The 13,882-nt window shown below is 40.4% G+C and overlaps 2 protein-coding genes across 2 annotated transcripts; one reads left to right on the forward strand and one right to left on the reverse strand.

Moving 5' to 3' along the window:
- The first annotated feature begins 974 nt into the window (after window positions 1-974).
- LOC118769480 (electron transfer flavoprotein-ubiquinone oxidoreductase, mitochondrial-like) lies at window positions 975-8,129 on the forward strand. Its single transcript, XM_036516604.1, has 13 exons — window positions 975-1,328; window positions 2,279-2,419; window positions 3,000-3,229; window positions 3,802-3,883; window positions 4,123-4,241; window positions 4,496-4,573; window positions 4,809-4,955; window positions 5,327-5,467; window positions 5,724-5,867; window positions 5,981-6,149; window positions 6,474-6,656; window positions 6,938-7,159; window positions 7,437-8,129. The coding sequence occupies exons 1-13, from the start codon at window positions 1,295-1,297 to the stop codon at window positions 7,598-7,600; spliced, it is 1,854 nt and encodes a 617-aa protein (XP_036372497.1). The 5' UTR covers window positions 975-1,294; the 3' UTR covers window positions 7,601-8,129.
- Window positions 8,130-8,253: 124 nt separating this feature from the next.
- Window positions 8,254-13,411, reverse strand: ppid (peptidylprolyl isomerase D). Its single transcript, XM_036516603.1, has 10 exons — window positions 13,247-13,411; window positions 12,374-12,514; window positions 12,091-12,197; window positions 11,660-11,848; window positions 11,312-11,434; window positions 11,089-11,195; window positions 10,212-10,356; window positions 9,544-9,630; window positions 9,413-9,455; window positions 8,254-8,938 (listed from the first exon to the last, which is right to left on the reverse strand). The coding sequence occupies exons 1-10, from the start codon at window positions 13,329-13,331 to the stop codon at window positions 8,850-8,852; spliced, it is 1,116 nt and encodes a 371-aa protein (XP_036372496.1). The 5' UTR covers window positions 13,332-13,411; the 3' UTR covers window positions 8,254-8,849.
- Window positions 13,412-13,882: the final 471 nt, after the last annotated feature.

Here is a 13,882-nt window from a genome sequence, read left to right on the forward strand (position 1 = left end):
CGTTATTATCTGGGAATATGGTGTTCAAACAAATTAACTGTTAACAAAGATAAGAAACAAAGATAGCTAGCTATATTCAACGTTGGCTAGCTAGCCCAAATGGTAAACTGACAAATTAGCTACCTCCCTTGTTCATAGTGAAAATGCTTAACTTTAGCTACTCACGTCATCAATCTGTGCTTCAATTTCTTCTAACATTTCGTGGTCTGTAAGATTAAGTTCGCTTTCCGATGCAACGGACACGTCTTCAGACATTTTCAGAATGCAAAATTATATCCAAAAATATAATGAATGTAAACTGCGCAGCTGTTCAAAATCACTCCTTATTTTCTGTTTTCAACTTCCCGCGGAATATTTTAATGCTCATGCGCACTGCGGATGTGCAGCGCCCGGAAGCGTCAAACAGTGGTAGGCGTTCACGAGGATCATATGTGCACGGTCTTGTGCCGCCGGAGTCTCCAGTGTTTTGATATATGGCATTACATATGTTCTTACGAAAAGAAACATCTGCAAACAATAGAAAACAGCTATATACGTTAACCCTGTATGATTTGGACTTTGGAGTCCTTGGCTTTCACTGAACAAGCAGCTATTTCTAGTTCTGAACACTGGTTGTCTTCTAGGTACATTTTGGCTAGTCTGCCTCTCGGAATCTGTACAATGAACTACGAGAGCGTGTAATATAATGGCTTGTTGGTGCAACAGAAGCTGAAGAGGTCAATATATCGATAAGGTCTATGAAGAGGCTAAATAGCTTACAATACACCGAGTTTAATGTTTACCTTTGCTGCAGCTCACGTTGATACTGAAGCCCGTGAAGGCAATTTGCAATTGTTAGAATAAACACAACTTCCCATGGGTCCTAGCTAACATTATTGTATTTCCTCCAACCAGCAGAAAGGATTTGCTTTTCATAATCTCTGTTTTATAAACTTCCTGAAGCACTGACCTTGAGTCAGTTTTATCTTTTTCGTTGAACGATTGGACTCAAGATGAGAATTAAGTAAACAGATCTGGAGTCGGTAGTTTGAGAAAGAAGTGCAAGTGGGGTTGGAAGGAAACTGCTCAGTTCTCGGTGCCGTCAGGTGGACAGATTGTTGTTAGAGAACGTAAGGTAGTCTATTTTGGTTATTAGAGCATTTTGGGAACTGTAACAGTTAGCTAACGTTAGCTGGCGTCAGTCTATGCTCAAGTGCAATATTAGTTACAGAGGAATCCAAACACCAGAGACGCGTATTTACAGAGTTACTGTATAACACTACGACTCTGTCCAGCAAGAGGTAGTGGTTCTCACATGATGTTTCCAGCCGGCAGGATTTCGCTGCAAAGTAAGTAACTCACGAACTATGTGTCTGCTCGTCCTTATGTTTATTCGAACTTTTTAAATTTGTTTGATATTAGATGTATGGAATAATGGGCGTAACGTAAATTAACCAAGGTACATTTGCACAGGAATGGTAGCTTAACTTGCTAGCTAACTGTTGGCTGAAAGCCATTATCCATAGCTAAAAGATCGGACCTCATTGTCCTTAGCACGGTTGTTTGCCGTCATTCATTGGCTTGAATGGTGAATTCCTCCAACTAAAAATAGCACGTCTTGCCTGCAATGTAGCAATCTAGATAACTAGCTGGGTGGCTATATTTTGAATGGGAAATTGCAAGGTACGCGCCTAGTGGTGACGAGCTATAAAATGTAGGGCAGAGTTCACGTTTGACAGTGCCCTTGATGTACCCCATTGAGTCAGGCCGGAAAACGTGTCACTTTGCACAATTAGCTGTCTAGACTAGTTATCTAATGCTGTCTATTGTAGCATTCTAAAGTTTATCCTGTCTGTGATATTTGGAGATGGATGTTTATCATGGGACTAAGTGACATCTTCCGGTACTGGGGTCCTTGCCAAACACAAGGGAAATATGTATTCGGGAAATGCATGGTCGAACCCAGTCCATTTTATTTTATATTTCTAATTCCACAATGTTCAGTGTCAGGATTTATAAAAAGGTGTGAATAAATATTGAGGGTACTGTATGTCATTAGTACTGCTATTCAGATTATTTACCCTGTGGTTGAATTGAACAACCTTGTTCTGATGCTTCTAAGCCCCCCTGTCGCTGACTATCGTATCTGTTTGTTGCCATACAGCTAATTTGGTTTTAGTATTCAACCTCATATATGTCTTACCTAGTTTTGCCCTGAATTTTGGAGACGGTTAGACAAGCAATCAGTCTTTTTTCGGGCCGGTCTCAGTCCTCTCCTGAACCCACTTCTTTCGCGTAGCTCGGCAGTGTGCGCGGGTGTTGAAGACCCTGCGAGGTGACTGCCTCCCGGCACAGAGACTGTCGTCCACTTCGGCCCCGGTGCCGCGTATCACAACACACTACACAGTCTACCCGAGGGAAAAAGACCCACGATGGGAAGGTACGGTCCACATCAGTGTCTGAATCCAAGATTTATATAACTGAATCGAATATAAACATATAAATATAAATAATTATAAATTATAAATAAATGTGAAAACAACTACAATAAGTTTTTTTTAATATATATATTATTCGTAGATTATTTTTGTCCTGAATTGAATGTGTCCATTCCATCAAACGTTTTACCTGATTCCTTTGTCAATGAAGTTGCAGAATCTGTGTGCAGTAGTTTGTGTGAGAATAATTAAGATCTTGTTGTGGCAATTAGCACATAGACTGTACTTTTCACAATACAGCCAAATGTAAAGGTCATGACATACTGTGTACCATAACATGGTAATAAAGGAGTTCAGTGAACTGTAAAGTTTTACCAAATTTCCAGTTTGCAAGCAAGAGAACAATGATCTCTTTGATCATAACTGTACCAAGAGAGTGAAGGAAATTGGCAGCTAATCAAAAAATGTTAAACGCTTACTCTTCCTTATGTCATCAAAAATGTCAGCAGTGTCGGGTTGGCTCTTGTTAATGTACACTGTGATAGCTATACTGACAACATGGTAAAAGGAAATTCTTTGCAGGGGTGGAGATGGAGCGTTTTGCAGACGAGGCCGATGTAGTGATTGTGGGAGGGGGCCCGGCGGGCCTGTCGGCTGCGATTCGGCTGAAGCAGCTGGCTAACGAGCGGGGTGCAGAGCTGCGTGTGTGCGTGGTGGAGAAGGCCTCACAGATCGGAGCCCACACCCTCTCCGGGGCCTGTCTGGAGCCCAGCGCCCTCACTGAGCTCTTTCCCGACTGGAAGGAACGAGGAGTGAGTGTTTCTGTCTCTGTGTCCTAAAGACCACCTGGAGCTTATATAAGAAGGAGATACAGGCCATTTACAGCCATCATTTTATTTTGTATTTGGTAAAAATTATTAGCATTTGACAGTGAAACCCTGGGAGTGGTTAGCTGGACACACCAAGCACACATCTTGTAGAAGAGTTTTAAATGCTTGGCAAGTTGAGTCAAACAGATGAGATGACAACGATTTTTTTTTTCATCCTATAGGATCACCCAGATACCCTTTAACAAAGTTTAAAATAGATTAGCTTCAGGGCTGCTTTTTAATTACACAATTTGATGCCATGAAAATAGTAATAACTTAAATTTTTTTAAGATAATGATGAGATAGGAAACATAATTTTCATGACGTACATCTGTTATCAAAGGTGGACTTCATGGTTTACATTTTTGAAGTGGTTATTTGGTTAAATTACAGAATATAGAGGGAGATATTGAGACATTCAGAGTGTAGCATTTTGAAAAATGCAACATTGCTAGGTAATTTTTAAACCTGGTTAGAGAATAGGTAATTTATGTTACTACTGCTGCTGTTTTTAGGCCCCTCTGAATACGCCTGTGACAGAAGACAAGTTTGGAATTTTAACAGAAAAATATAAAATCCCTGTTCCAATAATTCCTGGTGAGTGTGTAATGTGAATGGTTTGGAAAATAAATATTTCTTCCAGTTATATGACACATTTCAGACTTTGAACACCACATTTTTGTTATATTTTGTACTGGTGGAAAAGCGTTGAACTTGTTTAAAATTTGTACAGTTGTCATGATTATATTGCTGTTGTTAATATTTATTAATTTCAACATGTTTTTCATTATTGACATTGCTGATATAGTTGTTCTGTTCCCTGAACGTGCTCTTAGGGCTTCCAATGAACAACCATGGTAACTACATTGTCCGCCTGGGCCATTTCGTACGGTGGCTGGGGGAGCAGGCTGAGGAGCTTGGGGTAGAACTGTACCCTGGGTATGCTGCTGCCGAGGTACAATGGAGGTCTTTCATGCACTCTGTGATATACTGGCTGCAAACCTCACCATATACAAGGGTACAACAACAGCATCCAGCCTGGGATTTGACCCCATCACCCTCTGTTTAGGATCTGGTGCTGTAACATTGCACCACCTACTGCCCATAAGTGAATGTTTTACGTTTTTATTATGACATAATAAAAGCCTTCGTTAGATCGACTCACCAGTTACTGGCAGTAATTCTTGAATTTATTCTTCAACACTGTAGGTACTGTTTCATGAGGATGGAAGTGTGAAAGGAATCGCTACAAATGATGTAGGGATTTCCAAAGACGGTTCACCTAAGGTAAGATTTTGCCATGTCATTTTAATTCGAAATATGGCTCATGTCAAAAATGTGGCCATTAGCATGTGCAAAATTATAATGCCTCATTGTCTAATAAAATTATTTTCTATTATTGTTCAAAACATATCAATAAACCAATTGTACAGTATGTCATTGTATATTGGTATGTTCTCATTGTTGCCAAGATGATTATTGGTTTCTTATGTATTACTGTTTGATGCAATCTTATATGCAGGATGTGTTTGAAAGGGGCATGGAGCTTCATGCAAAAGTTACAGTATTTGGGGAAGGCTGCCATGGGCACTTGGCCAAACAGCTATACAAACAGTTCAACCTGAGGGAGAAGTGCCAGCCTCAGACCTACGCCATTGGACTAAAAGAGGTTGTCTGCTGTTGATGTGCATTTTGCCATTTTGTTACATTCTGTTTCTCAAATGAATATTAGGTAACAGAAGAGGCGAAACCAAATGCAATGATGCAATCAAGTTTTTTTTCACCAAGAGAAGTGGGTGCAAGTTTTCAGATCTGATTACAGATGACATTTTAATGGTGGCTCACAGTTAGCGAGTAGATTGTTGCTTTATATAGAGTTTTAACAGAAGTTCAGTACCACCAGTCTATAACTCTGTGATCCTTGGATAAAACAATTATTGCTTTGGGACTCCACCATTACATGTCCCAGCCATGTCTTTGTAGAGTTTCATACTGTTTCCTAAGTGAATTGACCAGTGCAATCTCCAACACTGACTGTAGGTGTGGATCATTGATGAGAAGAAGTGGAGACCTGGCAGAGTTGAGCACACAGTTGGCTGGCCACTGGACAGGAACACATACGGAGGATCTTTCCTGTACCATCTGAATGAAGGGGAGCCACTAGTGGCCTTAGGTTTTGTAGTGAGTAACATATACTATAGATTTTCAAGCATTTTATTCCTGGATTTGTTTCATGGAATGAATGAATCCCCTCAGTGGCAGAAACCTTTTGGCCAAATTAACATTTAAGTGCAGTAATATTCGCAGGCAAACAAGATTTGGGCAACAGATGACATGTGAAATATGAAAGTTGGCAAAAGCTCTTTCGTGTCTTTCCAATGAAACGTTGAATGGAAACCGACATAAGTTTAAAAACGCTGTGTTATCTCTTTGACAGGTTGGTTTGGATTATCAGAACCCTTACCTTAGTCCCTTCAGAGAGTTTCAGAGGTGGAAACATCACCCTTCTGTTGCTCCAACTCTGGAGGGAGGATCCCGCATCGCATACGGGGCAAGGGCACTCAACGAGGGCGGATTCCAGGTGGGCCAGCCTTTTGTGGAGGGTGTCGGGGGTTTCAGCACAGGCCAGAATTGGTCTTGTCATTCCCCAAGATGTCTGCTCTGGCTCGTGACCCTTCCCATCTCTTTCTCCAGTCCTTGCCCAAGCTCACGTTTCCTGGAGGACTGCTGATAGGATGCAGCCCTGGATTCATGAACGTCCCCAAGATCAAAGGCACCCACACGGCCATGAAGAGTGGCATGCTGGCTGCAGAGGCCATCTTCCAGAAGATAACAGATGAAAACCTGCAGTCTGAGACAGCAGGTAAAACTCAGAAATTTGTCCCACTCCCATTTAACCTCCATTGAACATGTTACTACCTTATTAACTGGGTTTGAAATTGTGGTATTCACACCAAGCTGAAGAGTGGAAAAGTATAGGGAACTGGGTCTACAGTGAATAAAGTTTTGAAATGCAGATCAGCCTTTGGCAAGTTAGTATATATTTGTATTTAAATTATTAAATTTACAATCTAGTGTAAAATACTTAGGGATGGATGGAAGTAACATTAACAACATTAAGAAGCTTGACTAAGAATTTTGAAACAACATTTAGGTTTCATTTTAATTTGTATTTTTCTGTTGGTAGGAATCCATGTGCCTGAGTATGAAGAGACCTTGAAAAAGTCCTGGATTTGGAAAGAGCTGTATGCTGTGAGGAACATCCGGCCTTCATTCCACAATTATTTTGGCCTTTACGGAGGAATGATATACACGGGGATATTTTACTGGATCTTCAGAGGCAAAGAGCCATGGACATTGAAACATGCTGGTAAGAACTTCACAGGGTCTGTTCCGCTCAAATAAAAAAAATCCAATTACTGACATTTTAAAGATAAAATATTGATGCATTGCTAAATTTGTGAAATTAAGCTACTTTGAAGATGGACATGCAGGGAGAAATCGTTTTTAAGACATTATCTTAAAATATTTTTCATCTGCATGGACACACATTTACAAGTGTCCTTGGCAGTAACTAGTAACTAGTCATTCTTTAGCACATTGTGAAATATTAAAATCTTGATGTTCACCAGTGTTTGTTCCTGATTTTAGGGGCAGACTCTGCTCAGCTGAAACCAGCAAAGGATTGCACCCCAATCGAGTACCCCAAACCGGATGGCAAGCTCAGCTTTGACCTTCTGTCCTCCGTTGCACTTAGTGGGACAAACCATGAACATGACCAGCCCCCACACCTCACTCTCAAGGACGATAGCGTACCTGTTGCCCAAAACCTGGCTATCTATGATGGGCCAGAACAGCGTTTCTGTCCTGCAGGTAATGACAAAACTGTCTTAACTGCCCACATTCGGTTTGAGCCTTATTATCAGTGATGTACCAAAGGCCACTATTCTTTCAGAGACTAGTACAGATGCTGATAGAGGTATAGGATGGAAAGAACACAACTTGTTCTGAACGTAGTTCATTTGAACAGGCTTCATATTCTCATTTACTCAGAGGTGCACTACGTAGGACCAAAGACTTGCCATTACTTTTTTGTTGTTCTGTAACTGTATGCTGGAATGTTGTAAAGTGCAAACCATTGTTTTTACAGGTGTGTATGAGTTTGTTCCTCTGGAGTCTGGAGATGGCATGAGGCTGCAAATTAACGCACAGAACTGTGTTCACTGCAAGACCTGTGACATCAAAGATCCCAGTCAGAACATTAACTGGGTGGTGCCAGAAGGAAGTGGGGGACCCGCCTACAACGGCATGTGATCTTTTGAAGACCGCGCACTGGGCTGCCACTACGATGGTTAGGGCTGCCCTAACCATGTGGTATGTTGCTTTTCTCACTCCATTGATCTAGACAACCTGTCACACGCAAAAGCAGTGTGAAAGAGAAAAGCAATACGCCCACACTTTGGACAAATCTAACCTTATCATGTGCCTAGTTTCTGAACAGAAAGTTATCATTTTAACAGTATGGGCAGGATGAGCGGAATCTGAGTTTCTAAGTTGAATGTTGAATCAACTTAGACAAGTTATGTTCGCAGAAAATTGGACGGAACTGTATGTGGATTGGGCGTGGGGGGTAAGATGTGAAATGGTAACTGATGTGAATGATCTGCTTGTTTTTAGCTCGCTTCTACTGACTAACTACCAGACACCTGCAGATATTGTAATATGTAAATGATTTTATGAACTATTGAAGGTACTGTTCTCAGCACATAAGCTCTATTGTATACATACACAATAGTGCTTATGTCGCATTCAAAGCATTGGTTTCAGTAGAGCTACATAATGTTAAGATATAAAACTACTTTAAAAAAAGAACATATCAGCTACCAATTATAAAAAAAACCAAGTTAACTGATTACAAAAGTACAAGTAATATGCAAATAACATACAAGGTTCATATTTTATTCAGTCAGAAAAATCCCAGGATTCACGTGGCATTTCAAGTGTATGAATTTTGTGGTTAGGTATTTGTGCAACCATTCAAAGTTTGCAAACACAAATAAGTTACTGAACAGGGATCAGGTAATCAGTCCTTTACTGAGAAAAGTTCAGTCTACAACAGTAATCTACTTGGGAACAGATACAACACAGTAAAGTTCACCTGGTACAGTAAAAGGAGGTAAAAGCATATGACATGTTGAACACAAGATATTTTTCTTGCACCTTCGACCATGCATGTGTGAGACAGTCCAGGATTCTCACCTTCCTGTTGCTTCTAATAGTGCATCTTTACAATTTCATTTAATAGAAATGTTTTTTGTCCCACCAAACAATTAGACAATACATAAAATAGACCAGAAAATATTCTTATCACTCAAAATATAGCACTATTGGCTTGGCTGATCTTAAGTCAAAGTAAATGTTGATACCACAGGTGTAGGCTATTAAACCCGTGTATGGTTCAAATGTCAAAGGAAGGGACCACGAATTCCCGCCTGGCCATCTGAATGTGTTGCTCATGTCCGCACAGTGAGATAACCCTCCTCAGTATCTACAGTGGAAATCTTCACGCGAACATTTTTGCATATGTTCTCTTCTCCTTCTCCTTCTCCTCCTTCACCTTCTGTCTGACCCTCAGTATCTCGTTCCCAATAGCTGGAAGTTGAGATTTGCAGTGAAAATATTAATTATTATGGAGCAAAATCAATCAAATCGACAGCAATACTTTGCAGTAATAACTGTTCCGGTTGATTTTTTTTTTTCCCGTAACAAAACAATGACAAATTCAGGGCTACATTCCAGAATGTAAATTATTACTTTTTCCACTAGAAGGAGATGGGGAAAGCAGCCAATTTATTCAGAGATGAATTGAGTAATTCTGAAATCATTATGACCTCACAGGAGGTCGCGCCCAACATTATGCTGTTTATTCGGAGCACTTTCTGAGACGCACAATAAATTATCCTTTTCAGTTCAATGGTGGCTTCTTTTTTATTACTGACAGCCATGTAAGCAGTGTAAATTTTTATTTACACATACTCAGGGGTTTCTTCTTCTCCCACTTGCTCATGCTTGTGATAAACAGACAAGAGAAATAAAGTTAACCTTAAAATTGAAAGACTTTCTCACCTTTATCCTCTGGTGCTATTTCTTGAGCTTTTTTAAGGTCAAGCTGTAAATTAAATAAAATGTCAGTATTACTGGAAGTTACTTACACTGCTCTCTACTGTTGATTCTGTGAATTACAAAAAAAGCTTTACCAGTGCTTTATCGTACTCCTTCATTCCTTGCCATCCTTGAGCCCTCCTGTACAGTGCTTTAGTGTTTGTTTGGTTCAGTTCAAGTGCCTTTTCCAGAAGACAAAGAAACAAAGGGGAAGAGTTAAATAAATAGTGCACTTTATAATTTGAAATGATATTCCTAAAGGGACTTCAATTAAATTGTCTTGCCAGGGCCACTGACTTGGTGTGTGCCTGGCTCTTGCAACTGGACCCTACTGCATTTCATTTTCAGGTACATTTTCTTAAAAATATTACTGTAACATTCTAATACACTTCATTTAATACATGTAGGGCAACATGTTTCAGAGAACAGGCCCCTGTAAACTACATGGGAATTTTTCCCCCCTCCTCTGTTGACATTTGATCTGCCACATTTGGACTTCTAGCATTTCGCTAGAACCCTTAGAAGAACCCTAGTTGCAAGAGCTAGAGCTCTTGCAACTAGACTCTACTGTGTTTCATTTTCAGGTACATTTTCTTAAAAATATTACTGTCATATTCTAATACACTTCATTTAATACATGTAGGGCAACATGTTTCAGAGAACAGGGCCCTGTAAACTACATGGGAATTTTTCCCCCCCTCCTCTGTTGACATTTGATCTGCCACTTTTGGACTTCTAGCATTCCACAGAACGTTACATTTACCTCGCTGCAGCTGTCGATGGCTTCTTGCCAGAGCTGCATTTTCAGCTTACAAGCAGCAATGTTCAAAATACAGCTCAAGGCTATGGGTTCAAGTTTTTTCTGTGCGTCGTCATCGTCCACCACATCTCCACAGACTTCCAGGTACCTGTGGCCAGCATGAGACAGCACCATTAGGTTCCAGCTGAGTGTTAATTACCTCCACTACCAGCAGGTGGAGTAGACCTTATTTGATGTCCCCTCTATATCTGTCTATCATTGGACAGGATAACTCAATGTTACGGATTTTGATGACACAATTTGTGATTATTGGCATTTGGGTAAAAAAAGAAATTGTAATTAGGGCTACTAGGTATTGTACATGTGATATGCAAGTCATGTGACACCAGAAATATGAGTAGGCCACCTGGCAAGGGATTGTATGTATCCCTTTGGGATTCCAGGTGGCAGCGGTGCGCAATCTAGTAAACTACTGTTTCTGTAAATGTATCACTTTACTGGACTTGAATATGTTCAACATTATATAGTATTACTGATTCTATGCAGTGCAACTAAGTAGCTGTAATGGTTCACTCATAATCAAACATGCACATTTTATGTTTTCACGTCTGATTCATGACGAATTGACGATGATTAACTTTCAAAAGATGTGTGGGTGCTTTTTGCCACAGGCGTGGCTTTGCAATGGCTTCATAGGTGTGCAAAATGCAGAAAAACCTACTAGCCATTTATTTTGTGAAACTACTTATCTACATGAACCTTAGAGATAAAATTATTTACAGTCAATACAAGTGTACAACTTTAAAGTAATGTACAGTACAAACAGGAAAAAGCCAGCTAATAAGAGGCAAACATGAACATAATACCACGATTATCACACCTTAGGGCTTTGGAGTACTTCTTATTAGCTGCTGACCAGTTTTGGGTTTTGAAGAAGTTGTTCCCAATACTTTTGACATCTTCAGCAACTGATAAAATTTTGTCAACCTAATGCAAAAAGGAAAAACGAAAATGTAAGCATACACACTGATCCTCAATTCCCCAAATGACAGTCAAACTGGAACTGTAAAAGAAAGTAGTAAAGATGAGAAAATGGCACCTACGTCTTTGAAATCTATATCTGAGTCCTCTGGAAAGTCTGGATGGGTGTCCCCTGAGCCATCATTTGGTGCAACCCCCCAGTCATCTCCTTGCTTGTGTTCTCCACACTCAGCTATGATGCACGGCTTCAAAGGATCAAAAAAGCACACCATTGATCATCTCCTGACATATCAGATATTGTAAAAGGATTTGCCTCCAAAGATGTGCATGCGCATTTTCACTGTTTATCAGACACTGTTTGCGTTCTATCATAAATTGACCTCCCAGAGCAGCTAGATGAAGGGAGGGGGCTTCCTTGGTGCTCTGGAAATACTCCACAACTGAAAAAAGTAATTATTATTGTCACGTACCTTCACTGGGGCATCCTCCTTTGTCTCCGCAGCCTCCAAAATTTTGACAACCCCCATTCCTTTTAGAACCTGCCCAAAGACTACATGCTTCCCATCAAGATGCGGGGTCGGTACGGTGGTGATGAAAAACTGGGAACCATTTGTGTTGGGTCCAGAATTGGCCATGCTCAGCAAACCTTCCTTATCATGCTAAAATAAACACACAAACAATACAATCAAATACTGTTAACATTCATTCTGAGCTTTGCCAGGGCACTATACAGGCTCAGTAGAGCTGATGTCTTCAAGAAAAAATGAAATGATTTGATATTTTTAACTTGATCCACACATGACTCCAGTATTCAGTGTTGCATAACACTCCTCTTAGCGACAGGCAAACTTATTTTACGTAGCTCATCCAAATCTTTTATCATTATGCAGAAGTGCCTTACCTTGTACTGAAAGTTTTCATCTTCAAACTTCTCCCCGTAAATGCTCTCTCCTCCAGTGCCATTTTGACGTGAGAAATCCCCTCCCTGGATCATGAACTTCTTAATAACTGTGTGACCGCAAGAACAATTACAAGGTGATTAGACTGATTGAACATTGAACAGACTGATTGAACATTGAACAGACTGATTGAACATTTGTAAAGCCACCCAAAAACACAACTGCACAATGTAAATAACAACATGTTACCCTATCTATATAGTATAAAGTCTGACTTCCACTTACTCCTGTGGAAAGGGCATCCTTTGAAGTGCAGTGGCTTCCCTGTAGTCGCACCCTCTCCCTTTTCGCCGGTGCAGAGAGCTCTGAAGTTCTCGGCGGTTTTAGGGACGACATCAGCGAATAGCTCTAACACTATACGCCCCACTAAAAAGAACAGTGGATTAATGGCATGATTAATAAAACGCTACTGGCTACACAAATATGGAAAATGACACTCTTATCAGCTTCCACAATGTAAGGATCCTATCACTTAAAAGTACAGTATATAAAATAGAACTGTGCACAAATATTAGCCAGTTAACATCTTTGCCATTAAAATGGAAAAGCGTTCATGTCAGCATACCAGAATTTTCACAGTGACGTCAAGGCTAGTGTGCATGCCTATATGTAGAGCTACTTTGGCTAATCAGATGTCTACCAATAACTTAGTTCTAAGTTGTAAGTCAGATCGCAACCTAGCCAGTTGTTGGAGGAAAATCAGGATATATTGTTATAGTATGTTGTGTTAAAATATATAATCATACATACAGCTCATTTACATTGTATTCTAGAAATGCCTGATAACTACTGAGTTAGCGTTAATTATAGCTACACTAGCTCCCGGATAATGGCAAATTAACTAACCAGACCGACGCATGAATGCTCGTTATCTTCGCTAAACAGACTGATAGTTATCTAGAAAGCCTGCTGGTAGACAACCTAAAGACGGCATGATAGTATTCCGGCTCAGCGCCCCTGCCAGCTCTGCTAGCTCTAGCTAACTAGCTACCCGAAATGTCAGATTTAGCTTGCGGTAATTGAACGCGTGCATCTACGGCTAACTAGCCCTCAGCTACCTTCGCTTCAGACTAAGGTAGTTTTAGATCACTATCGAACCTCTTTCTCCGCCAATATCAACGTCTAAGAAAACCCGAGGGTTGTCAGCGTTGGAGGGCTTGCTTGCAGGTGTTGCGTTTGACATTTTTCGCTTGGTTTTTGGAAAATATCCGCGGTACAGTTCTTCTGATAGCACCGGATCAGCACCGTCTACAGCTACTTGTGAGAGACATTCACAGAACTTCCGTCGCAGATTGTAAGACATCCGGGAGCTGGAGTCATCTGACGCTGATTTTTTAACCAATCAGAGAATAGAGCGCTGAACGTTATACCAATAAGCGACTAGGGCGCATCTAACTCATTGACGATTACAAAAAATACCATTAATACCATTCTGGTGTTCCAAGAAAAATAAAGTCAGGGAATATGTTCGAGTTCCCATAATAGTTTACAGTACGCGTCTCGAACATGTCATTAGACTCTGTTGGTCATGAAAGCTTGCAGTTTTCCAGTAATATCGCAGGGATGAAACCAATTCTCATGCCTAAAATGCTAGACTGGTATGGTGTCAGTCGGGCAATATACTTGAAGCAATGACTGCTAAACTAGGCAATGTATACATCATTTGTTTGCGATTACCTAGTGACCTGAAAACAATACACGCATGCAACAAGACTGGCAGTGCTTTTCCCCATT

This window comes from Megalops cyprinoides, chromosome 22, assembly GCF_013368585.1.
Source record: "Megalops cyprinoides isolate fMegCyp1 chromosome 22, fMegCyp1.pri, whole genome shotgun sequence".
Taxonomy (NCBI): domain Eukaryota; kingdom Metazoa; phylum Chordata; class Actinopteri; order Elopiformes; family Megalopidae; genus Megalops; species Megalops cyprinoides.